Source organism: Pseudopodoces humilis, chromosome 11 (assembly GCF_049639895.1).
Source record: "Pseudopodoces humilis isolate 2021_Gansu_Grassland_sample_001 chromosome 11, ASM4963989v1, whole genome shotgun sequence".
In the NCBI taxonomy this organism is placed as follows: Eukaryota; Metazoa; Chordata; class Aves; order Passeriformes; family Paridae; genus Pseudopodoces; species Pseudopodoces humilis.
The window spans coordinates 11789295-11816202 of record NC_142210.1 but is presented as its reverse complement, the minus strand read 5'-3'; the positions used below and the strand labels follow the sequence as shown (position 1 = coordinate 11816202).

At 37.9% G+C, this 26908-nt stretch overlaps 1 protein-coding gene across 2 annotated transcripts in view; it reads left to right on the top strand.

Moving 5' to 3' along the window:
- The window catches only part of PLOD2 (procollagen-lysine,2-oxoglutarate 5-dioxygenase 2), a 49578-nt gene extending 31075 nt beyond the window's left edge, over nucleotides 1-18503 (top strand). The window contains exons 10-20 of one of the 2 annotated variants that reach the window (XM_014256201.2): nucleotides 1400-1521; nucleotides 8152-8256; nucleotides 8514-8639; nucleotides 9844-9985; nucleotides 11182-11244; nucleotides 12589-12702; nucleotides 13104-13169; nucleotides 13685-13789; nucleotides 15686-15832; nucleotides 16062-16187; nucleotides 17292-18503. In XM_014256201.2, the coding sequence (XP_014111676.2) occupies nucleotides 1400-1521; nucleotides 8152-8256; nucleotides 8514-8639; nucleotides 9844-9985; nucleotides 11182-11244; nucleotides 12589-12702; nucleotides 13104-13169; nucleotides 13685-13789; nucleotides 15686-15832; nucleotides 16062-16187; nucleotides 17292-17447 (1272 nt within the window). In that variant the 3' untranslated portion in view covers nucleotides 17448-18503. The remainder of the gene's footprint in view (nucleotides 1-1399; nucleotides 1522-8151; nucleotides 8257-8513; nucleotides 8640-9843; nucleotides 9986-11181; nucleotides 11245-12588; nucleotides 12703-13103; nucleotides 13170-13684; nucleotides 13790-15685; nucleotides 15833-16061; nucleotides 16188-17291) is intronic. The other variant, XM_088061063.1, reaches the window with a different exon arrangement.
- Nucleotides 18504-26908: the final 8405 nt, after the last annotated feature.

The window sequence follows — 26908 nt, the reverse complement described above, 5'->3', positions numbered from 1 at the left end:
TAAAGAAACTGCTTAGATTAATGAAAAAAATGTATTTTGAAGTGTGTGCTTCTGGAGGAAGTACTGACTGGCAAAAAAAAAAAAAAAAGTAAAATAAGAACAGAACAGTTCCAGTTGGAAGGGCCTGCAGTGACCATCTGGGCCAGCTGCTGACCACTTCAGGACTGACCAACAGTGATACCATATTATCAACAGCTGTCACCTGGTAGTTGTCATGGGATTTTCTTTTCATCCTGCTGGTGTAGTTTTGTGTCTGTTGGCGCTCCTGCTGGGTCCCACAGAAAGATTGGTGTGTTCAGATATATTTTGACTGGCACTGCAGATAAGTTACTCTTGAATACTCTCTGCTAATTACCTAATGATCTGGCATTGCTGATATTTCCCCAGTGACTTCAGTCAGCTTTGCTGTTTTGGGCAGCCTGCTCTGATGGAAGCTGTCCCTGCCCATGGCAGGGAGGTTGGAAGGAGATGATCTTTAAAGTCCCTTCCAACACAAATCATTCTGTGATTCTATGATTTTAGTGAGTGAGGTATCAAGTGTGTGCAGTTATTCTGGAAAAAAATGAGACTGGAAGAAAAATGGGAGTAAAATTTAATTGTATCCCTTTTCAGTGTGCATGCATTGCTGTTGATATGATAACAAAAAGGGGAGCAGTAATAGAAATAGAGCTTATCTCTAAAGTGTTCATTGTGGTTTTGTCAGGGGGTTTTGAAGGTATGAATGTGATGTGCTCATGAGAATTGCGGGGTATGTAGGTTTTGTAGCCTCAGGTATCAAGTTTTACGGTATTTGAAATTGAATATAAAAACTGAATAGCTTTTTATTATAGAGGGGGAAAACCCCTACCCAATATTTCAATTATTCTAATGCCAGCCATAGTAGGCAAAAGCTACAATGAGGGCACTGGTTTGGAAATATTGTGTGCAGCTGAGAACTCTTGAATAGAGATAAATAGAAAGATAAAGAGGAGGGTAAATAGAAATTAAAGGAATAATCAATGGGACTACATTTTAAAGATACAATGGCTGTGCCTGTACAATTTGGTACAGGCGCAGCTCCCTCTCTAAAGTGATTCTGGAGGAGCAGAACAAACTTCAGCGTGCTACTGAGGTTGTAGGATGGGTTTTAAAGACTGTAACAAATATCCTGAAAAATAGATAGCTTGTGAATCTTGCATTGTTTACAGCTTTGATTAATATTGTTGATATGATGGATTATTTTCCTAAAGTTTTGGAGGGAGGAGGTTCATTTTAATGACAGATGTACTGGAATATCTTCAAACACTGTTTGACATATGTTTCTTTAGGACAGAATACAGTGTGTTCTTGGACACTGTGTTAATGATTCATAGTGATTTGTGCCTTACATTTGCTATAAAAAATGTTTACATGATTACAGGAGGTTTACCATGAAAAACACATCAAGAAATTCTGGGAAAAAGCCAAGAACATTATCAGAAATATTAAAATTGTTGGACCTGAAGAAAACCTGAGTCAAGCAGAAGCCCGGAACATGGGAATGTAGGTTCTAATTTATAAATCTGCCATATTGATGCCTACACTCACATTTTTTTCATCTTGTATGTGTATTATTTTGCATCTTTAATGTTTACATCTTCACCTGTGAAAATGGGAGCTTTTGTGGTAGAAAAGATCTGCACATAAGATATGAATTGAGTGTTTCATGGTTTCTGTCTAATATATGAAGCTGTTGATCATTGTAAAAAAAATATCTCTGGTCTGGGCTGCTTCAGTAGTCTGTCATCTTGTTTAGTGATGGTGTAGACAATTCATAGTGTTTATTTTATTTTCCAGCTACCTTATTGCAGAATTTTTTTCATTTTTGCATTGGATATGCTTTTAACTTTTGTTGTCCTAGTGCTTGTTTTTTTTTCTTTTTCCTTAAGTGACATTATATTTAAGTAAACATATGGTTAAAGCTTGACTCGGATGTACAAGTGTCTGAATTATAGTTCTACCTGTGGTTCAAAGAGCCAGGAATATCCTTTAGAAGTGCTCTAGCAGAAGTTTCTCACAAAGGCCACTGACTTTATCTTATGTTTGGTCTTGCTTTTTTTTTCTTTTGCTCTTACTAGAGTATCCAAAACTTTAGCTTTTAAACCTGGTACTTTCTGTGTCTGAATTGAAACCTGGAGTTTGTCTCCCATGTCAGACCTGCCTGTCACAGGGTCTCTTGTGGCTGCAGCTCTTGTAGCTGGCTCCTAGAGAGTGGCTTGTGGCTCTCCCAGGACATCAGTCACAGGATGGAGATTCTCAGCACAGGATCTCACCAAGGTCGGGACCACCTGGCTGTGGCCCTGGAGCAGGATTCATTCCATGATAATTCTCTGACTCACTCTCCTACCAAATCTCCCCTGAGTGTCAGAGCAGAGAAGTTAATTTCAGAAGGCCATTATCTGTTCAGAGGTTGAACATTGGCTGTTCACAGCCTCAGCTGAAAGAATGAAGGTCTTGAGTCTCTGTGGTGTTCTTGGACATTTGTTTGAATGGAGCTTTGTTGTGCGGAAGCCACTGGAAAACTGATCTCTGGCTGAGGTTCAAACCTCTCCCCTGGCCTTTCTAGGAAATGCTGCAGATGTCCAGTGGTAGTCTAAGCACCCATTCGCATATTTATAAATAAATCTTTCTTTATTTCTAATACTCTCTAAAGCAGATGTACCATGCTGCAAACTTTTTTTAGGGTATGTTATGTGTAACTGAGGTGGAGTTTCTGGAGTTGCCTTTTCCTCTTTGTTGTTATAAGGCAGAGTCTTCAGTGTAATCTAGATCTATAGTAATAATAAATCTCACCCAAAGACCTTAAAACCTGTCATCCTTTGGTAGAACCTACTGACTTATGTGACAGCGCTTTTGATATATGGTCCCTGCTTGATCTGTGGATAAAAAAAACGAGCAATTTACATGTATATTTGCACAGTCATTTCAAATCCTGTTTGAAAGGCAGGTAGATAATCATATGTGTGATATGTTACCCATGGTATGGATGTAATTTGAAAAACAAAAAAAGTATTCAAACTAGTTTATTGTTCTGATTTAGATATTGATATCCAGTCTTCTGATTTATCTTCTCCTGCCTCTATCTGCATTATTGACAGATAGAACAAAACTGTCTGCCTCAAAAACTTGCTTTCTCTTCCAAATCTGATCTTAGTGTCTCTCTATTAGTTTCCAGCAGATTTAGAATTAATTTGATCTTCTCACTTGCACATTTCCCACAGAGTCTATTTAGCTGAAGAAGCCCAACAGGGTTCAGGTAATACAAAGAAGGGGCAGTTAAGCAATGAAGGTCTAGCTTGTTTTCAGCAGAATACTTTGGAGTATATAATGCAGTTTGATCAGTTTTCTCCTCACCTCTCTTCTTCCTGGATTTTGGCTCAATAAAAAGTGGTGATAAATCATAATGAGATTCTCAGTAAATGACACTCTCATGTCACTATAAATGTGAGAAAATAACATTTATTCAGTTTTTCCCATAGCCATGCAGCAAACTTTGGTCAGCTTTTCTTATTCATATAAGGAATAATTGAAGCATTTAATTTGTTGCTTCTTCCTGATGTGGAAAGCCCTCTCATGTGCTTGTGAAAATTGGATAGGTGTTGGAAAAGATCCAAAATTGTGCAGTCTGCAAAACTTATTAGAATTCAACAATACTGGGAAACAGGAGTGCACAGCTTTCCTTCTTGTAGGCTGAATAGAGATAAAATGTAAGGAAAACTAAGGAGAATAAAGAGAAGGAAGGTTTAGCTGCTTGTTGTCTGAATATTTTTCTCTGCATTTTCATCACTCAAAGCACTTGAGTGGCATTTCCATGTCTTTCTTTTTTTGAGCCTTTGTCTGTAAGGTGTGAGCTCTTGCAGTTCTTTTTTTTCTTTGAGGAAAAATCATCTTTGGTTTTGCCTTGGTTGCAGATGAGATTTCAGCCAGCTGTCACGGAATTTGTTATGACAGAAAACGTAAAAAGCAATTAAATGTGTTCAAATAATAACAGAAAGTTGGGAAATACTTCTGAGGTTTTATTTGTATAAAGTGTATTTTCCATGATGTTTTTTTCTCCTGGTAATGGAAGCCTTCAGGGTTTCTCTTTTGGGGGAGTTGGGGTTTTTTTGATCCTCCCTCAAAAATATTGGGAACAGAACAGGGTAAACTGTTAACTGTAAACTGTATAAAACTTTATAAAAAATGTCATTTATCTCAGCTTTTAAGTGGGAATGTGCACATTTTATTGAAAGTTTACATTGGAAACTTTCAAAAGTTTCAGGAAAAATAGTAGAGATCAGAGTCAGAGTTCATTGACAGCACTGTTGAATTTTGAGCTAAGTTTGGGGTCTCCTGTGTGTTTCTTGAAGGAGGGTATGAAGTCATTGAGTTCCCATTTGCTATTGACAAACCATGGTGGCATGGAGCCTGGAGAGAGTAGGACACAGCCTTTGAGTAGGGCAGGTATTTTGGCTGTGGGGGAAGGAAGAGCAAGGATTAAAACTTTGGCTCCCAGATGTCGAGTGTTTTCTGTTAGAGACTTGGATTTTCTGAAGCTGCTTCTTCTGAACGCTTCAGTAGTTTTGGGTTTCAGTCTCAGTTGGAGGAGGAACACTGAACTATGAGTGTTGCTGAAGAACCCATTTTCCACCCACCACTGATTTCAGTAGCTTCCAGGTGTGACAACTGTGGTGATAATGCTTTAACCTGAGATGCAAAACTAAACATTAGTGATTTATCTGTTTGCTGGATTTGTTTTTAGTGATAGCTGCTGTGAATGTGTTTATGCTGTTGTGGCAGGCTGGAGAGATGCAAAATGCCACCCTACATGGCAGAGGACGTCACCCAGGCTTTTGGTAGCAGACTTGTATCTGGAACACCTTGCAGTCCTCATCTGGAATTGTATTTCCAAACTGAGAGGTCTAAAAATGGTAACTTGATTAATTGCAAGTTCAAACTATGTCTAAAAAAAAAAAAAAAAAAGATGGCTCAATGGTAGAGAATTTGGGTAGATAATATGTCTGTGTTGCAACCAAGTAGACACTTGGAATATCTCAGTGGAAAGTGTGATGAAGGGAAGAGCTGTGACATTCTCCCATTTTCAGATGAGGTCACTGTTCCAGATGGATTTGTGGTTTGTAAACGCAGTCAAACATCACTCTGATTGCAAAATACTTTAAACTGACCTGCTGAGCTTCGCTTCACACTGCCGACCAAAAAATCTTGGCTTTCTTCTAAATTGTTTTTAATCGCTACACGGAACTTGCTCTAAGTTATGTACAAGAACATAGCTTTCTTTTCAACATCTGGTCTCAGTTCAGAGCAGGTAGAGTGTAAAGCAAGTAGATTGAAGATTTTAGCTGTTGAATTTAGATGAAGAAGCATTTTACACATGAGCTCTGCCAGAAAGCACTTTCCAGTGTTCCTTGGAGTGACCTGGATATGCATAGAAATAGTTTCACATATAATCTGGGATTTCTACATCTGGAGAGGTTAGCATACAGTGGAAGAATGTTATACCCTAAAGCATGAGAGTATAAAGGGTTACATTTATTTCCTTGGGCAAAGCTGCTGGGCAACACTGAAAACCTAAAGAGAAGATGCATTAATTTCTTGAGAGTGTGCTTGCATTATTAATTTTGACTGAAACTTTTATCACTTTCATTCTCTCCATCTGAAACCTGTAGTGTTTTGGGGAGACTTGTTAGTGACCTTAAAGTGCAAAGGATCATCGAATAGCAAAACTTCATGCTTGCAGGATAATTCTTCTAGCATTTTCAGGTACAAGTCATCATGTCAAATGTGAAGGATAAGTTCTGCCATGTGGTGATCCAGTCTTCAACACTGTAGAGAAAGAAATAGGAGGAAAAAATAAGTCAGAATAGTAACTTTGAAATTTTCTGACTGTTTAGAACAGGATTTTTTTTCAGAGAGTTCTCAATAGAGTACTGAATGATCGAGTGTGACTTAGACCAAAACTTTTAATATAATATTTTGTGGTTTGGATTATTATGTGAACGAGGCACAGGAGGGTTTCTAACACCAAGCACATGGGACCAGTTGGAGTAGAATTTTCTGGATTTAAAAGGGATGGGGGACAGAAAAGAAGGCAAAAGTTAAAAGACAATGCATTTTGCTATTATGTAATTTATTTTACAGGTATATTTGCCTATAAATAAATATAAATTTGTTCCACTTTATCACAATTTCATAATTAGAAACATTAATTCCATTCATGTTTTTGTAAGCAGCAGAGGGTTTACCTGTTTTTGGGGCCGTGCTAGCAAGTGTTGTGTCTGGAACCCTGAACCACGATCAAGTCTGGTCTCAGGTCCATATTCCTCACTAGAATAAGGATAAAGGAGCTGAATATTTTTGGAAGAAATTTTACTTCTAGTGCCAAGTGCAGTATAAAAGTCAGGTTCCTATTAATAATTGTAATTAAGCCAGTGATAAAGCTACATGTGACTTGTGTTCAGCAGTTGTAAAGCTTTGAACAGAATGGGTTAGTAATGGAAAATACCATAAAGACTGAATTGCAGGACCTTGTTATGGCCAAAATATAACCTGCTGGTTTCATTTGGGGCAGTTATGTGAGAAATGCTGATTAAGGAATTTTTGTCATAAAAATGTCTCTGTAAGACGTCAGTTAAGGCAAGCCCAGAGATTGACCAGAGATGTAAACTGCGTGTGTTCAAACACAGTGATTTTAGCAGCAATGGGAAGACCATTTCTTACATATGAGTATTTTAAAAGGTTTTTGTGAAATTATTGATAGATCTTTAGTGATCAGGCTTGAAGAGTAAGGAGTGCTTAAAGTTATGGAATATAAAAACTTCTACCTTCTACTGTGATTCTAAAAAAGCCCTTTGAGCAGAAGAAAGTTGAAGCAGAAGGACCCAAAAGGCGTTGATAAGTAGTAATTGTGGTGACAGATTTAGTGCTAGGCTTGGAGGGGGATGGAAGAAGAGCAGGCAGGAAGCCATGGAAGCTCTTACCTTGACTTATATGTAACCTGTCACATCCACCCTTTATCAGAACTTTGGAAGTGACAGAGATCTTTGCCTATGCAGAAAACAGTCACAATCAATCAAATCAAGAACTTGAACTAAAGCACTGATTATAAATATTTTAAAACAAGAAAGTAAGATAATATTTCATGCTGTTACGGTGGAATTAAAATAGGGAAAACAGACAAATTCAATAATACCACCTGCAAGATGGGAAGCTGTTGCTGTAGTATTGACTTGAGGAAACTTCCTTCTCTACAAATATATTTGATTTCCTATCATCTCCTACTATGCTGATGGCATAGGAAAGCTGAATTCACTATACCAAGTTTTGGCCTAGCAAGTCCACCCTAGGAGAACCATACGAACATAGTCTGTGTATCTTTTATCTTTACAGTACAATGTGCTTTATTTGTCTTTCTCTTGAAGGCATGGGAATTTCTGCAAATAGTTTATTCTTCTGAGATCAAAATCACAACTGATGGAAATAGTGTGTGGACACATTCCATTACTTTCTCCAGTGTAAATTCACTGTCTTTGCAATTGGTTTATTTATAACTTTACCAACTTTGTTGTTCCTGTAGGTCAAAAAGACAAAGAAAAGGTCTTTAAATATATATTTATTCATAGTTTTTATCTTACACTCTCCATAAGGTTTCAATTACCATTCAGATTAGCAGATTGCATCTGTGGAAACTTTTTCCAAGGACTGCATTACAGCCACATGCAGTTACTTGCTAGAGGACCTTACTAAATAAGGTCATACTTCACAATAAAATGATTGTACTGATACCCAGCTCTATAAATTAATGACATGTTCCCCCTTCCCCATTTTCCATTAGGACACTTTATAGATGGTATTGCTGAACCTGGTAAAGGCTAGAGGCCACTTAGTTAATTAAAAGAAAAATATAAGGCATCTGATCCATGTATTTTAATCTTTTAGGTAATCACACTGCTGTAATCTCAAGACACCTTTACAACACTGTGCTGCAGAGGCTTTTAATGCAATGGATCAGTTCAGTAATTACTTGTGGTTTGGGGATCTTTTAAAAATCTTTTTGTTTGTGATTTTTTTTCTGGATATGTGTCCATGTGGACATTATTATTAACATGAGTTAATAATTCCTTTTTGCCTTTTTAGGGACCTTTGTCGCCAGGATAAAACATGTGAATATTACTTAAGCATAGATGCAGATGTCGTCCTGACAAACCCAAAAACTTTAAGAATACTGATAGAACAGAACAGGTATAGTAAATTTCTTTGTAGAATTTCCTCTAAATTGAAAGGATTCTCTGAGGTCTGCCCAGAGAAAATAAGACCCTATTTGTTTTTGCAGAGTTAAATCCTCTTTGTTTATTGTGGTATTTCACTGCCGTAGTTCATAAGGGGTTTGGGGGCCAACAATTCACAAAGCATTTTGTTCCTGTCAAACAGCAGTTCCTGATGTCAATTTCAAGTGCTTCAGGTTTTCATATTTTCATATTCAATATGTCACTTCACAGAAAGATAATTGCTCCGCTCGTAACTCGCCATGGGAAGCTTTGGTCCAATTTCTGGGGTGCTTTGAGCCCAGATGGTTATTATGCTCGATCAGAAGATTATGTGGACATTGTCCAAGGGAACAGAGTGTAAGTAACTGTAAATTAATTGTTAAAGCCAGGGCACCCTGTATGGTTATTAGCAACATATTGCATGAAAATATAAGAATATGGTATTATTCCTGGAGAGATGAGATGAGGTATATTGTTTTGTGTTTTCTGTTTCATAGCAATACACTTGTTTATTCCCACTCACAGCTTGAAAAAAAAGCCAAGTGTTTAACATGATGAGCTGGTGTTAGAACTGGACACAGTCACTACTGGTACTTGTCTGATGGTGTCTGGTTGCTCTAGCAGTGCACAGTACAGAACAAGGCAGGATAAACAAATAGCAAACCCAAAACTACATCCCTGGAACCTCAGCCAAAAGGAATTTTCTTTGTATTCATCAAATGGCTTTGTCATCTCTTTGGGGCAAGTGCTTAATCAATGGAACAGTTTTCCACTGATTAAAACACAAAATTTCTTTGTGTGTTTCATCCTGTATACGATGTCAGGTATATCTTAAGGACCTCTTCAGCAATACTTTTGTCAAGGATAAACTTTTGGGTTTATCCCTCCCCTAAATTAATGTGATGTAAGTTGTTCTAAGCTTGGCTGTTCCATGTGGTGATGCCTTTTCTTTGCCCTGGAAGAAAAGAAAGGTCTGAAACAGACTTCTTGAATATGACTGGCTTGTTTTCAGTCCTACTGTACTAAAAGATGTGTTGGCATTGAGAGGGGGAAATCTGCAGAGGGAGGGTTTTGAAAGCAATGCTTTTGTGTTGATATTGGCCCAGCTCACATAAATACGTGGCCTGCTGTGGTCTGTGGGTATTTGTGTGAGGAGTTCAGACCAGCTGTGTGAAGTCTCAGTGAAGTCTTTAAACTCATTTAAGAATCTGTTTGGAGTTACTTTCTCCATCTGGTAGTGTAGAATAATATTATAAGAGAGTTTGACTGATTGCCTTAACTATGGAAATATGAAGTACATGTGTAGTTAAAACTCTATAGAGAATTTGACCTTGCTATATTTTTGGAACAGTATTTCACAAAAATTGAATTACTGCCTACGCCATGTTTGAGATGTCCAGATGTAGTTTTACAAGTGTCTTGGGAACCTTTCAGCTTCTTCTCCTTGCAACTTGCTTAGTCTTGTCAGCAAGTACAGAGATGCTGATTTAAAAGAATAGGCAACAAATTAGTTTTCATAGCTTTAAACTATCTGTGGGGTGTTTTTTCTTATTTTCAACAGAGGAGTATGGAATATCCCTTATATGGCTAATATATACTTAATTAAGGGACAAACTCTCAGAACTGAGATGAAAGAAAAGAGCTACTTCATGCGTGATAAGATGGATCCTGATATGGCACTCTGCAGGAATGCCAGGGAAATGGTAAGGTGTATCTGTAACAGCTTGCTTGCAAATCCACACATTTCTGTGTCCTGCTGTACTCATAGTCTGCTTTACTTGATTGATCTTGGATATTATATTTTACTTCTAATTCAAAGTACTGGCCAATTTTTGTGTGATAAAACCCTTTAGGTGTATTTCTTTAAATTGTTGAGAGCAGAGGTTTTTTTCAAGGCCAGTGCACTGATGCGCTGACTGCATGGTGGTTTCTAGTTAAATTCCCTGAAAATTTCTGTTGAGGTTAAAATACCTTTTTCCTTTGGCACAACCTCAGCAGGAAAGAGGGCTCAACTCTGCTGTGTATGACTTAAAACTTACCAATGCATTTGGCTCATCTTTATCATGCATATTTTTGTACAGTGTGAAACTTCCAGCAGATTAAGTTGAATACTTTGCAATTTTTTATTAAGTAGATACATATTGAAACCAGTGATGGGCAGTGTTATATAAAAAGCCAAGGTGATTTAAGAAATGGTAGGAATCTTCTTAGGGAGCATGAATTACTCATTAATTTTTTTAGGTAGATTAAAACTGTATCAGATAAATGTTACGTTAATCTGGAAGTAATGAGAGAACTTATTTTTACTGTGAAGTTATGAATCTGTAAATCCATATTTCTACTGATATTTACACTAGTTTCAGCACTGAGACAAATAAGACCTAAACCAGACCTATTTCCAGACACTATAGCATTGAAAAATATTTTTGCTGAATTGAACAAGAAAAGTTGGCAAGTATTAATTTTTTTATTCCCTCGTAACAAGGCATGATCTCATGTGTTTGTACTGATTCTTCAGAACATCCCTGTCCAGTCCTGTTGTATTCAAACCTCCTCAGCATCAGTTCCTGCAAAACCTGTGCTTTCCATGTGCTCATTTAAACTAATCTGACTGGCTCATCAGAAAATTGCTTCCTCTTCTCCTCTTTCTCAGTCTGGGCTGTAGGAGGGTTTGGTACATGCTTGTTTTTGTATTGCAGCAGATAAGAAGGGGCTGGTGGAAACAGCTTTGACATGTGTATGAGGAGCTTTGCTTGGAGATGCATGTTGTCTGTAAAGGCATATCAGCTTTTGATCAAAGGCTGCTATTTCCCTGATGTAACTGTGGAAACCTAAAAGTAGTCGGAAATAGAGAGAGATTGTGTCAGAAAACTGATGTGATGATTCTCCTTCATTTTAGACTTTACAAAGGGAAAAAGACTCCCCTTCTTCGGAAACATTCCATATGCTCAGAGCCCCAAAGGTGTTGCTTTACTTTTTTTTATTAATTAGTTATTATTACATGCAGTATCACTCTACCACAGGAAGATACTTCTCCTCTGTCCACTTCCTCTGATGAAATACTGCTCTAGCTTTCTCTTCAGTCTTCTAATGTTCAGGTTTTTGCCAGGGACAGGTTTTTCATGCCCAGCTGAAAGCCTCTCAGAGAGGCTCTTTGTTTCCTCAGGGGGGTTTCTCAGTGCTGCTAAGGTCAGGGTGTGCTGCTACTGCTTCTGTAGCTAAAATGGAAGGAGTACTAGTACTCCTACAGTACTTCCTACTCTAGGAAGGAGTAAAGCTCAGATCACTGGTAGGTCTGCCAGGCCCCCTCAGTGACCACATTGTCACTTTAAGCTGTTTCTCTAGACCCAGGCCCTCCTTATTCTCCCTGCTGCAGCTATTTTATGATTTGGTAAGTGCCCAGAACTGGGCATGTTTAACATAATCATTATCTTTCTAACAGTTTAACTCTTTTTCAGACAAAAACATAGACAGAAGTACCAAAGTACCCAAATGGTAATGTCTTCATTTGCTGCAAATCTAAAAGTCACAAACGTTTCAGAAATGAAGTTTTAGTCTGAAAAATCTTAACTAAAAAAAATCCCATAGAACCTAAGTTTCTTTTTAAAAATACTATTTTCTGCTACTACTTCTAATCAAGAGAGTTCTGTTAATACCTTCTGTTAATAGCTTGATAATAAAGATGTATCTTACCACACTTGATACCTTGCACATAATTACATGAACAGACTTCAGAGTGCTCAGCTGTTTTGGATGCTGATCTGAATATTCTTGTGTGCTGTATTTGCCAATATCTTTTTATTTCAGGCCAATTCACCAGATGGATCATGTAGTGAATACTCTGAAATAAGTTTCTTGTTCTTTCATGAACCCTTTGATAGTTAGCTTATTCTTTCAGTTTATAATTTGAAACTTAACCTTAGACGTTGGTTTTCTTGTGTGTGAGCATTTTCAGTTTGAGATCTGATGCTTTCAGTGTGTCTGCCTAAGTTTTCTGGAAAGCAAATCAACCAATCACTCTTCTGCTTTTTCCTTTCTATAACTTTACATATGTTCTCAACAATATATGTTTTGGTTTAATGTATTTAGAAAATAAATGCAGGCAAATGCTTGTACACAACAATTTATAAAGAGTAGTTGGTGATTAGAGTCAACCATTTGAAAATTAAGATGGTAAATTAACAGTACCTTTACCAAATATGTGTACAGTTGTACAATATTTTATGAAAGAGCAATCATGAACAGAGCTTTTTAAAACTTTGCTAAGATTGAGTTTTGCTAATGATGCTTTCTCTAATTGGTATAGGGTGTTTTCATGTACATTACCAACAGACATGAATTTGGAAGACTTCTTTCTACAGCCAATTACAATACCTCCCACTACAACAATGACCTCTGGCAGATCTTTGAAAATCCCGTGGTATGCATCTAATTACTGCTAAAAAGTTATTTAATTAAAAAAAAAATAAGTATAAATTTATATATTATAAAGGACTTGAAATTTAAAGGCTTTATGTGGAGAACTTTTGTTTACTGTGTGCTAAATATTGATTATGTGCTAAAAGGTGTTCTCACCCATCTAAGCAAATGACAGTATATCATATCAATAAGCCAGCTGGTGACCAGAGCAGGAAATTGGAGATATGGCCCTGAGGTAACAGTTTTCATGATTTTTGACATGATGGGAACCAGTTTGTTCATGGGAATAAGAAATTTTTTAATTGTTTCTGGTGCTTTCAGTAGAGCAAATGAATAAATTATTTTTTATCACTTCTAAATGTCGTTGTTCTGTTGTAATGTTTTTAAATCATGTTTTTTTAGGACTGGAAGGAAACTTACATAAATCCAAACTACTCAAAGATCTTCACTGATAACATAGTAGAACAGGTCAGTATGAGTACTTTTCTAAAAATTTGTGAGATCAATATATATTTATCTCATATATATATATATATATAAAATATATAAATGACAATATAAATTGGCATGCAGTAAATATTTCCATGCAAATGCTCTTTTGGTCTGTGGCTAAACAGTTTCTTGATGTTTTGGATCAGAACTGAGTTTTTCTTGCTTTTATGCAAATGATCTGGACAGAGCACTTGTGTTGGATGATCAGTTGTGACAATTAGGGACAGGGATTTAATGAACATTGCCTCTCTAAAACGCTGGATAAATTGTTTGTGTGTAAAGCAATGTTAAGTTTTAAGCTGCTTTCCCATATTTACCTGTAATGTGGAAGACCAGGGCTGTTATTTAGAGCCATAAGACACAGAAGGTGTAGGTGCACCGACATTCTTAGTGCTGGCTCAGGGCTTAGATTAAATTAGCTCATAGTTTATGCTTTTGTGAGAATGTGCTTGAGAATCACATTTTTAATTGTTTGGGGTTTTCTTTTGTAGCCATGTCCAGATGTGTTTTGGTTTCCCATATTTTCTGACACTGCCTGTGATGAATTAGTAGAAGAAATGGAACATTTTGGGCAATGGTCTGGTGGAAAACACCAAGTAAGTGTCAGCCTATATAAACATAATCTTAATGAGTGATCTTAACTGCTTTTACAAGAGTAAGACATAGAGTACTGCAAAAAACATCCTAACAATTGCCAATTGTCTGAAACATCTGCTTTGTGGTATGAAGTGCTTAGTTTAGTCTACCATGTAGCTGCTTTTTCAGTAGATTTAGAGCCATTCTTCAATTAATGTTGTGGTGTGCTGACCCTGGTTGGATGCCAGGCACCCACCCAAGCCATTTTGTCACTGCACTCAACTGGACAGGAGAGAGAAAGTAAAAAAAATGGTTTGACTTGAGAAATAAGGACAGGTAGAGATTGTTCAATTGCCATCATAGGCAAAACAGACTCAGTTTAAGGAAATTTGTTTACTTTATACTCTGGTTCAATTGATAATACAATGAACAATGGAACAACATCTTAAACACACCCTTCCCCCACTCCTCTCATCCTCCCAGGCTTTAATTTACTTCCCATTTTCTCTACCTTCTCCTCCCCAGCAGTGCACAGGGATGGAAAAATGGGAGATTGGGGTCATCACATTCTCTGCCGCTCCTTCCTCCTCAGGGGGAGGGCTCCTTACATTCTTCCTCTGCTCCAGTGTGGGTCTCTTCCATGGGGTGTAGCCCTTCAGGAGCAGACTGGTCCAGTGTGGGTCGCCTGTGGGGTCACAAGTCCTGCCAGAAAAACTGCAGCAGCCTGGGCTGCTCTCTGCTGCCAGCACCCTTCTCCAGCACAGGCTTCTATGGGATCACAGCCTCCTTCAGGCATCCACCTGCTCTGCCATGGGCTCCTCTGGGGCTGCAGGAGGATCTCTGCTCCCCCAGGGACCTCCAGGTGCTGCAGGGGGATCTCTGCTCCCCCAGGGACCTCCAGGGGCTGCAGGAGGATCTCAGCTCCAGTGCCTGGAGCAGCTCCTGCCCTGCTTCCCTTGATCCTGCTGTCTGGAGGGCTGCTTCTCTCTGTCTCATCTCTAGTGCCAATTTCTGTTTCACTGGGTTTTTTTCCCCCTTCCTTAAAGGCACTGCCAGCACAGAGGTGCTGTGTTTGTCACTGCTGGGCTCAGCCTTGGCCAGTGGCAGGTGTGTCTTGCAGTGGCTGGCATTGGCTCCACAGGGGAAGTTTCCAGCAGCTTCTCACCCCTGCAGTCCCCTGCTATCCAAGCTGTGCCACTCAAACCCAATGCAGACTTTGAATTAGCAAAGTAGATACTAATGGTGGTGCAGCTCTGTAGCAGGTACCTGACAGCTACCCAAGGCTGATTTTGAATAGCTGTTGATAACTGTTCAGACAAGTTTTACTAATTTTCCTCTTAAGTACTAATTTGTCAGACTTGTCCCCCTAAGGAGTTACGTGCAAATGTTATGAGCTATTGGGCCAACGTTCTCAAGAATTAAAGGTATTTATTAACTACTACTAAAATCAGAGGAATGTTTCTCTTATTCACAAATGTACCATGAGAAATTATAGTCACAATTGTAGTGCAGGTAGGAGCCTCTGGAAATAATTTTAACATACTTCTATCTTCAGATTATTTCAACATTTATTACCGTGTCAAGTTGAGACCTGTAGTCTCTTGATTTGATCTTTATCAGTTGCATCTGCAGCTCAGTAAATAAAGCTAATTATCCCAAGAAGCCCTTTTATTTACAGGCAACACATCCAAATATTGACTCATCCTTTAAAAACGTCCAAATTTGCTCACTGATATCTCATCACAACTTTTTTTCCTTGACAGCTGTGGAATTGCTGTACAGCCAGCTCACTGACACTCACTGAAATGTTGCTGTGTTGCAGTTTTGTGATTCTGCAGATTTCAAATAAATGTTTGTTGAAATGTCAGAAACATTCCATATTCCTGTTCCCAAGCTATTTGTGGTGCTCTCATTAGGACAGCCGCATTTCTGGAGGTTATGAGAATGTCCCAACCGATGACATTCATATGAAGCAAATAGGACTGGATAATGAGTGGCTGCATTTCATACGAGAGTTCATTGCCCCAGTAACGCTGAAAGTCTTTGCTGGCTATTATACCAAGGTATGGGTTAAAAGCTTTTGCAGATAATTACTCCATGGTGTGACTAAATTTAAGAATTTCAATGAATATACCTCTTTGGTTTAGTTGGGGAGTTTATATGTGACACAGCAGTAAAGATGAATGTTGTTGATTTTTTTTAATTTTAACTAAGCTTTAAACAAAATCCCAAGAATCCTGTGTGTGACCTGGCAGTTCACAGCTTGAAATCTTACTGTATATTTTGTTGCAGGGCTATGCTCTTCTGAACTTTGTTGTAAAGTACAGCCCTGACAGGCAGCGGTCACTAAGACCTCACCACGACTCCTCTACATTCACGATCAACATCGCCCTCAACAAAGTAGGAGAGGACTTTCAGGTAAGTTATTGACTTAAAAAATGTTGTCCTTTGAGTATCTAATGCTATTTCTAAACTAGAGCCCAAACACATGTACTCAGAGACCCAGCTGAGAAGGAAAAGATGCACATCACAAATTGAGATACATTGTGCCCTGTGGGTTTTTGACAAGGATTAAATTTGCTCAATTCCAGGATCCAGAATTGTTGATACAATCAGGCTGAATTGATCAAATTGGTTTCAGATAGTGGGAGAGAAATGGTTTGAAGAAAAAATTAGGAGATGTTAGTAATTTGTTTTTTAACATTTTTGAAATGCTTCATTTCTATACAGTGAAAAACACTTTTTCAAAAGAGTTTAACTAGTGCCAAATTGAGTTGACTCAAGTGGATTATTTTCTGTAGAATTTTTTTAATGACTCTGTTTTAGATCAGCCACAGAATTAAAATTTTAACTCTTGTATCTGTTTAGGTTTTTTCTGAGATAAATTATTTTATAGTCTTGATATTGATTCAAATAAAACAGTCCCCAGAGTGTGGAGCTAGGTAGGGCAGTGGCAGTAATATCCAACTTTTACTTACAGAGAAATTTAACCTGTTGTGTTTATAAGCCTGTATCATTCACAGTCCTTAACACCAATAAATGTGCTTGCCACACTTACTGTTTTGGAAAGGACACCTTCATCTTGAGATTAGCAGCCAGATGAATTCATTTAAGATTTGTTTAAATGCTGTTCTGGATAAGGGGTGAGGGCCTGAAACGAGGTCTATGAACATGATTTGTTTCTCTCTGATAGAATCCCTAGTGAAGTTATTGAAAATCTATTTGTCAGATTTAGTGCTTGAATGAGCTGTAATCCAGTGAATGCCAAAGCAAGACAAGGGGCAATCTGACTGCAAATGCTTGTCTGTTAATTAATGCTGAAGATGGTGTCATGTAAACAACCTTGCTAAGGGATGGTAAAAGAAAAAAACCCAGCCTATTAAAAATAGCAAGTTATTTGAATTGGATATATGGATTAATTCCTTTTTATATATGGATATATAAAAAGGAATTAATTAAAACATTAATTAAAACATAAGATAACTGTTAGGGGTTTTATTGTTGTTTGTGTTTTTACCACAGGGAGGTGGATGTAAATTCCTTAGGTACAACTGCTCCATTGAGTCTCCCAGGAAAGGATGGAGCTTCATGCACCCAGGAAGACTTACACATTTGCACGAAGGACTTCCTATCTTGAATGGCACAAGATACATTGCAGTATCATTTATTGATCCTTAATTTTATTTTTTTTTGTCCTCTTCAACAGCAGTGTTCTTTACATAAACATTTATTTATAGATCTCTTCTGGAAGATGGTGATAGAAGAAACTTTAAGTTACTGTTACTACACAGCAGAGGTGCTTTGGGCTAAAAGGAGGAAAACAGAAAATGTTCTAATATTGTCGAAGATTTCTTGATATCTGCTCTGAGCCTTGAGTCCCAAAGTAAACATATCCTACTTGTTTTTCCATTCTGCTGTCCTAAAGGGTGGGTAAGGAGAGAAAATGGAAAAGCACAGTGAACCCATTTCTTCGTTGAAACAAACCCAAACCCCAAGCAACGCTAAATACAGAATCGTCGGAAAAATTCATGGTGGGTTTCAGTCAGTAAAGTGACACAGCTAAAGTTTGGTGCTCTGTATATTTGATACCAACCAATGAAAGAAAAATCACAGCATAAAAACAAAATCAAATTAATCTTGTTTACAGTTGTTTCTGGTAAGCAATAATTCCATATGCTGGTTTATACTGAAAGGAGAATATCTTTGTAGCCTGGTCTCTTAACTCATTGTCAGTACTGAAATGAACACCCATAGAAGAAAAAAAGTAAATTAATTGCAGAGGTGGAGCAAGGATTAAATCCTTTATCTAAGGAGAAAATGTTTTATCATTTGTTCTGAGAACTCATCCTGTTGAAAGCTTACTTTTCTTCAGCAAGTGACCTTTGTTTAAAGTGAGTTATTTTTCTAAGTGTGTAGTTGCACCCAATGGATACTGGAAATTTGATGCTTATTTTCAGAATGCTGGTAAATTTTAATAGGATGTTTTATAGGGACAGTTTTCTATTCTTAAAATTACTTGAATTTTGTATCAGGAAAATGAAATGGTGACAGTCTCTTTTAAAGCTAAGGGTCTTGACATTTATTTTAAAGAAATTGGTTTAAAATAGTCCTACTGTATCTACTGTTTGTAATTTAAGGAAACTTGAAGCTAACTGTCTCAAAGTCTACTGTGCCAAAGCGCACGACATGTTGGAAAACCTTGTGAAAAATAAAGGGTAATTTTAAACTAATGGAGCAGCTGTCACTTGACTGTATCAGGTAGTTTCTTTGCATTTGCGACCGTTCTTAAAGAAACTGATTTACTGACAAATATTTTCTAGTGATCTGTAGATGGGAGATGGGTGTGTCAGATTTTGGGTTGTTTGCTATTGAAATTATTTCAGTGGTACCTCTGTACCAAGCCTTGCATTACACTTCCAGAATGACACCCCAGCAGGAGTGATGCTTCCTGGGTTTGTTTTTATTTGGAGGCTATTTGATGATTTAAACAGTACTTCACTCTTTAACTGTGTATCTTTGAAGAAGCTTTATATCACATTTTCTAAACAGAAACTTCATTTGCAGCTGACAGGGTTAGGAGGGAGATTCAAGGATTTTTCTTTTACTGAAAATAAACACATCTGCTTATTTCCCTGTTCTGCAGTTTTGAGGAATGAGTTGTAATAGTATTTAAACTTATGTTGAAGCAAATGCATCAAAGTGAGTTAACCTCAGTAATGTATTAAAATGGGCTGGCTTGAAAAGGAATAGCTTTTGACAGGAAATTTCTTGCTGGCTTCTAATTTCTACTTACACTGTCAACTTTTCTCCTTTTCAGGCTGACATTTGGGAGTTGCTCTCCCTCAGCTTTCTTTCCTGGTGTGGAACAGCTATCTGTGTCTCTCTCTCTACTGGCTGTGCTTAGACAAACCTTACAGATAAGAAAATCTTCAGGCCTTCAAAATGAAAACAGCCTTTGTTAATCATCTTTTTCTGAGCATTTGTCTGTGGTCTCTTAGGCTAACTTAGAACAGAAATAGTATTTTTTACCATTGGGTCAGATAACAGACAGTTTATTGTTTTGAGGCGATTTCTTGGAAAAAAATCTCAAAAGCACAATCCTGTAACACAGGGGAGTTTCTGCAGAATTTCCCCCTGCCCCATAACTTGCATTTCAATTATGTATTCTGTAATCCTCAGCAATTTTTTTTTTTTAATTTTTTTTTAGTGTATATTTTGCCTCAAGAAAACCCTGAGGGCTTTATTTACTGCTCAAGTTTTGTGTTTGCAACTCTTGGTTCACTCCGTCACTTGGTGACACGTAACTGTGTTTATTGTGCTGCACATTTGTTGGAAGGGAAAATGTGTTTGCCATGATCAAGTTACTAACGTTCTCTCTTATTTCTTCTTTCAATAAAATATTTGCAAAGGGTGGCAGACACTTTTCAAGTGGACAGCAACAGGTATGGAAGTGTTTGCACAAACTTCTTGAGAGCTCACATATGCCAGGAAATGGAATTTTTTCTGAACAGTTCACCTGAATAAGTTCTGAAAGCTTTGCCATGCTGTTGGAATGTGAGGATATGGGCTCAGATAAACAGAAATGCCACTATTAGAAGATTCTGTCTATATTTTATGACTTCTTTTAAAAGCACTTAGACTCTCATGTCTCTTTGGCAAAGTTTGTTTTGGGGCATAGAAGATACAGCAGCAACCTAAATTCCATCAGTGTATGAGAAACCTTGGGAGTACAGGGACATAAGGGTGTTCTGCAACAGATGTGTAAAATATTTTGTTTGCTCTGCTTTCATCTAGCTTTACTTTTCACTGTTAAGTGTTTGGAGAGACTGTGGTGTGGGAAAGAGAGCAGTATATAGGCAATAGATTTCTGAAGTCTCCTTTTGCTTAAAAATATTGAGTATAGTTTGGTTTTATTTCATATTTGTGAACTATTCCATCTCTACTCCTGAGAAACATTCAATGCTTTTGGTTGTATTTTACACATTTAATCTTCCTTAATGTCACTGTTCAACAAGTAATTCCAATACCTATTTGTCAATTCATTTTTTTTTTTTATTCCCAAAGCATTACTGTTTCATGCTTATTGTGAATGGGTAGGAGTAAGACTTTGACAAGCCCCAAAATAATATAGATTTTTTTCAGTGAGGCAATAATAACGAAATCTATTTGATTGTGCCTATTTCTGTATATTGACTTTTCCCCCACATCTGCTGTATTCATGGACTAAATGCTAATTCACTGCAGGACTTGCACAGCAGCTTCTCTTTTGTAACAGACAAAGATATGTAAGACACAGAAAATCTAGAAAGGACCTTTGTACTTCTTTCCTCCCATGTACATGTAGCCAGTTTTGCTTTTGTTTTTTTTTTTGATTGAGAGAACTGGTTTAGGTTTTTTTGTTTCAGCTATTTCAGTGAGCTTTTTGAAGAACTTCAATTTTATTTGATTTATTTCTGATATGGTCTCCAGTGGATTCAGTTTGGGAATAAGTATTTCTTTGAATCTTTGCCTCCCTGAATTCTCACTTTCTTGCGTGGTAGAGTAAGGTGCTCTGCTATTTTTGTAAGTGGAGGGAGGGAGGACAATACCTGTCTCAGCAACCCCTATGACTGAGGTGTCAAATAAATTACTTGACTATTACTTTTTTTAATTATGGGATTTTTTTTGGTTCCACAGCAGACTATGAATTGGAGGGCAGAGCTTTCACAAAATACATTTGTAGAATTGATATTGGTAATTCTTAGAGATGAGACTTGCACTAGTAGTGTTAACTGTAAAGTTGCAAGAATAAGTAATTAATTTATTTAATTTTAATTTATTTAATCTGCCAGGATTTTGTTGTACCTGGTGGATGTGGTGGATAGTGGAAGTGCCACTTAAATGGCTTTCCATTGGTGTCCCAAATACTTTCTCTATTTCTTAATGTAAGAAGTTACTTGGAATCTAATAAAGCAAATAGTCTTGCTCAACAGTGCTGAAGAACCTTGGTCCAAACTTTAAATACAAATGGAAAGAGAAGCCTTTATTTTCTTCAGTGAAATATTTTGCAATTTGTCACCTTTTTTTTTATTTTTTTTTTTCTCTTCTGTGTGTAATTATCTTCCTATTTGACATATGGGTCAAATCTGTATCTGTGCATCCCACATACGGGGTGGTGGCTGTCTTCATTGTATTTTGGGGCTAGGGGGAGGGCAGAATGAGGAAGGAATGGGTAAAAGTTCAGAATTCAACCCCCACAATTGCTTCCTTCTGCAGCTGTTTGCACAGAGCTGTGTTCCTCTTACAGCACCTCAATCCTAAACTAACAGGAGGAGGTCTGAGAAATGGTTGATATCCTGGCATGATGCTAAGGCTGCTAAATACAGGATCATCTGCTTCTCTTGGTCATTTATTGCTTCTGGAAAGTGAGTTTTCTGGATTAAGCTTAACTTCACAAGAGCTGTTTTGGCTGAATTAAAGCAATGCCCTTCAGGATTATTTTGCACAAGGATCAAATGTAAGATCAGCTCTCTGATAAAATCATATTAGTCTTAAGTTATTTAATAGAGTATGGCAGTAGTTCAAAAGCAGGATTTCAGCTGGCATGGTTACAGCCTGTATTGGCATCAGTGCAGCTGCAGAAGGAGCAAAGCTGAGAGCCTGGCCAGCCAGGAGGGTCTTGGCCTGGGGTGATGCTGTTCTGCTTAGGCTGTGGAGAAAACTGCTTTCTTGAAAAAACCTGCTTGTGTTTTGGGTCCTGAACATTGATCCCTTTGCACTTGCCTGCTCCACTTCTGTTTTATGTTTGTTGACTGTCAGAGTGCCTGAGGTTGGCAAGGGAGATGTACAGTGGTATGGTAACAGACTTAGTCAGGATCTGGTCTTCTGGCCTCAAACCAGAGATCTCCCATTTCCCAGAACTTTGCTTAGTTGTGAAAGGAGTTGCTCAACTACCAGTGACTCTGCACCATTTCTTTCTGCAGAGAGAGGAGGAAGGGAGCAGAATAAATTTATAATAAGCTATTTCCTTGCTACAATGTCTGTAGTGTAGACAGGGCATGAAAGTGTTGCATTTTCAGAGCCTGAGCTGGAAAAACAGTCAGTGTGAGCAGTAATGTAAGCCCATGAGATGGTTTACCATATTTAATACTTTAGAATGTCAGGACCTACGCTTCAGAGTGGGCTTTGCTAACATTTTGGGCTTTAAGTTTTCTCATTCTGGTCTCTCTCAATGTACAGTCATCCACTGTCAGTGTGTGAAGAGGAGGTTTGCAGCCTTGCTGTTCTCCACTTCCCCGTGTCTCTAGCAGCAGGACTAGCAAAACAACTGCTCAGGTCTTTGTTCCTCAAAGCAAATTGCTGACTGATAACAATCATCACTCCTCTGTAAGGGGAAGGTGTGTTCAACTCGTGATGTTAACATTTGAATGATAGGTCTTTCTCCACCTCTTGTGGAGCAGACAGGATGGAGAGATGGAATTGGTGAGGGTACCAGAGAGCAAGCTGCATCCTGCTCAGGTCCAACAGTAAGCACACTGATCACAGAGAAATCTAGGGTTTGCTGCTAGAGTTTGATCCAGCTTAGTTGTCCCCAGGATGTGTATAAAGAGCTTAGAGAAAATGGAGTGTGCTTTGTAAGGATTAACTTCTCTGATGTTTTAGCTCCTAAATTCTACCAAGTCTCTGAGCTTATGAAAGATGAAGATTTGGGAGGGTTTAACTTGCTTTTTCCTCAGAGACTTCTAACACAGACATGGTGCAATTAATTTCTTACAGAAATGCCTTCTAGAGGAAGATACTCCAGCATGAAGTAAATAGAATGCATGAGGAGTTGGGGCAGAAAGTATTAAGTATAAGCTACTAGAAGCTAGTTTTATCTTTGGCAGTGCTGGTAGAATGTGGGTGGGTAAGAGTGCAACAATGAACTTCTGGCACAGCCAAATTTAGATACTCATCATCTCTGAATAACTTTTTTGTACACCGTGATTCACCCAGGCAGCTATTTCAAGAATTTTGGTCATTGTTTAAACATGTACCACAGAAAGTAGGATAGGTTCTGGTATATAAAATAGTGATTTGCTGTAGAATTTCTAGATCCAGCTGTCACAGACTTGCTGTGCCACCAGTTGTAAACTGCAGATTTTGATAGACTTACTTGAAAATAGAGGAAATTCTCAGTTCTTATACTTCAATCACATGTGTTAATCTGCATGAGAGCATTTTGGCCACATGTGCTATGAACTTTTAGTTCAGTGAGCCTCCTTGCCTGTGTTCCCATCACTCAGGCATACAGTGCACGTCTCTCCATCCAAACCGTGCCCCCTTCACATCCCATGTGGCTGCCAGATGTCAGCTTTCCAGGGACAAAATATAAACATGGGTGGCCAGTGGCTTTTGCATGAATGGAGGCAGGAGCAAGGGAAATGGAGACAAGGGACCTTTATTCTCAAGTGTTCTTGAAGTGTAAATTTTTAAACTGCTTCTTCAGAGCTCTACAGAGCTATGCTCTGTAAAACAGCACAGATGAGTTCTCCTGATTTTCTTTGAGTGATCTGTGCAGCCAGTGGGATGAGATGGACACAGGGGGCTCCAGGCAAGAGCAGGTTCTCAGATCCCACAGGTGAGCCCTTCATCCTGAGTTTGTGGCTGCTGGAGCAGGTGACCAGTGCTGTGTTTCACTGCTGTGGTCTGTTTGGTGAGGGCTTTTTAGTCTTCATCTCATTATCCATCCATGTATGTGTATGAGCACAAACCCAAGCTTCATTTTTTTCTGTAGCCTGGCTGTAGCTTGGCCTTGTTCTGTAAATAGGCTTTTTTCATTGTGCAGCTCACACTGAAAAAAATTATCCTCCTTTTCTGAAAATTAGGGCATGGTACACAGAGTACACAGGTACATGGTACAAGAGTACACAGGCATGGCTTCATTTTTCTCTAAATATTACTGACAAAAAGGGTATATGAATATGAACTTCACATGAATTAATTGATCCATGTTAGTTGTTCAAAGAGCAAAAGTAGGAAAAATGAGATGTTCTTGAGCTTGAACATAGTGGTATGGGAAATGCTCTGTTTTCCATCATTAGGTAGACATAAACTACCTGAAGTTACACAAACAGGAAAGGCTGAATGAACATCCCAGTATGTTTCCAAAATAGTTGTGCAGGTGTTCTTTTAATGTTTTTTGAGCAAATAAATGGATCTGTTCTTGGCAAGCTGTTCTCATTTTTATTTACTTTTAGTATCAAGGGAACAAAAGTACATTAATGTACTGCTATAGCAGCATTCAAGTGCTGGGAATCAGAAGCTCAAAAAAAAAAAATAGAGATTATATTGCAGAGGAGAGAAAAACTTCACAGTTATAAGACAACAAAAATATTCCCCATGTGTAGTATTTTATGACCAGAACCCTGGGATGGCACTTAAGGAATATTGTTGAAATACCACAGCCTGAAGACAATTTTTTTTGGCACACTTCTAACTCTCTTAAAAGGGCTTCTAGTTATATTCCTGAAGAGTCTTGTCTTTGTGTACAACTAAAATGAGAGCTTTCATTAAAACATATGTATTCAGAAATAAAGCCAAACTACCCACAGAGTCAAGATTCCTTAGCTGAGATGCCTCCACATGCAATGTTCAGAGTAGCTCTAATACCTGCCCAGTCTCATGCTTGGCATTAAAATTCCATGGCAAGTTCTGCTAAGCTAGCAGGCAGACAGCAGTCAGGTGTAGGGACAGGTGTATTTTTGACAGTTTTCATGCAGTACACTGATTACATTTGTGAGTGCAGGTTGCTAATGCCAGGATCGATTTCAGCTAGAACAAGCTTTTGCACACAGCTTCAACATGTCCTCTTTGGGTATGTAAGAACTGGTAAGAAGTTTGCAAAATACTTGGACCTAAAGTGCTAATTTATCTGTTTCCTGTAAAGCAGGAGGTGTAATTTGATAGTGAGACCACAGAGGCCAAGGGTTGAGACAGCATGGGTCCACATGTCTGGTGTCTTGGACAAGCCTCACATTTAGGATAAATAAAAAAATTGTTGAATGAAAGGATGCTCATCTCAAAGGATGCTGAAATCTCAGCTGGCTCTTACAGTTGGGAATTAAAGACACTCTTGTTGAGGATGGGATCAAATGAACCTTTTCTGTCTTGGTAATTAAGAAATCCATCTAGAGCTCCATGTTGTTTTTTCTTATGGATCTGTGGGAGCAGGATGGCAATTGCAGGGTAGCACCAGGGCTTGATGGATGTCCAAGCAGAGAACTGAAACAGAGCAAAGCCTCTGGAAGAGGGAAGGCTGATACCACACTCTGTGTTTTTTCCATGGCACTGCTCAGGACTGGTTTCTTATGCCCTTTTTATTCGCTTGGTTGTTTGTTTCTTGTTTTTAATTGGGAAATAAAGGAAGCTAATACAGTTCTTGAACAATGTAAATCACTAGAACTATAGAAATGAGAAGTGAACGCGTCTTTCTTTCAGAGAAATAGTAAAAATACATAATCTGAGTGTTTAAATATAAAGAAACCCTGGTTGACAAAGTATAAGAGATCTGCAGTAAGCAAATCTTATCATTTTTTTCTGGAAATGCCCTTACAGAATTATTTGATTTCTGCAGATAATGGAGTAAAGTATTTACAAAGTAAAACTGCAGCTCCTTGCTAATGCAAAAGGAATTGGTCTCATAAGACTGAAATTATTTTTTTTTCCTTCACAAAGAAACTTTAGAAAAGGGTACTCATGTACTTATTATAACTCAAATATAAATTCTGCTTCTGTATAGTTCTTTTATAAATATTCCCATCTGCTTTTGCCCTTTTGTTTTTGATGTGCTTATCTCCAAGCTGAAGATTTTATGTGCAGCCTGCTGTATTGTAGTGCTTCTTCTTTACTTCAAAGGCAAGCCAAGGAAGCTCTTTTGGACTGAATATCTTCCACAGAAAATCTGCTCATGATAAAAACTTACAGCAGACTTTACTAGATTTTTCTCTTTTAAATGTCTAAGAAGTGCTGAGTGTTTGTTGCTAATGATAAGAATGTTTTCCTTTCACTACTGAAACTTGCAGATTTTTTTTAAAAAAAACCCACTAAAGAAAACTGATTTGGGATTCAGTTTAATTTTGAAAAGGAAGGAAATAAGTTTGTGGGTTTGGTTTTTTGGGTTTGTTTTTGTTTGTTGCGTTGTTTTCTTTAACAATGCAGATGTATATGAAGCAAATTTATAAATCTTAATCCATAGGAAATGAGTTTAGAAGAAGTGCAAGGCAGTGGAATTAAGTGAGCAAGTGACAACATTGCATATCATGGTCTATCCTTCATACAAAAGATAGCATTAAATGTCTTATTTCAATCCACTTGCCAAGCTGTAATGGACAGTGAAAGATACTGATTGTGTCAGATGTTTACAGATCCTCTCTTGTCTTTCATTTTTGGTTCTAAGGGGCTGATTTCCCAGTAGGCATCTCTGCTGTCATTTCTCACAATTGGCCAGCTAAAACAATAATAATTATTTATAAGGCCACTAATTGGAGCCCCTACATTCTCCCACCCCAACTTAAGTTCACTCTTTGTTTCCTTGCCAAGAGCTGTTAGATAAATTTAATTCATTATTTTTTGCCTTTACTGTGCTGCCTTCTGTGTGTGTTGCTTGGTGCACTGTCTCA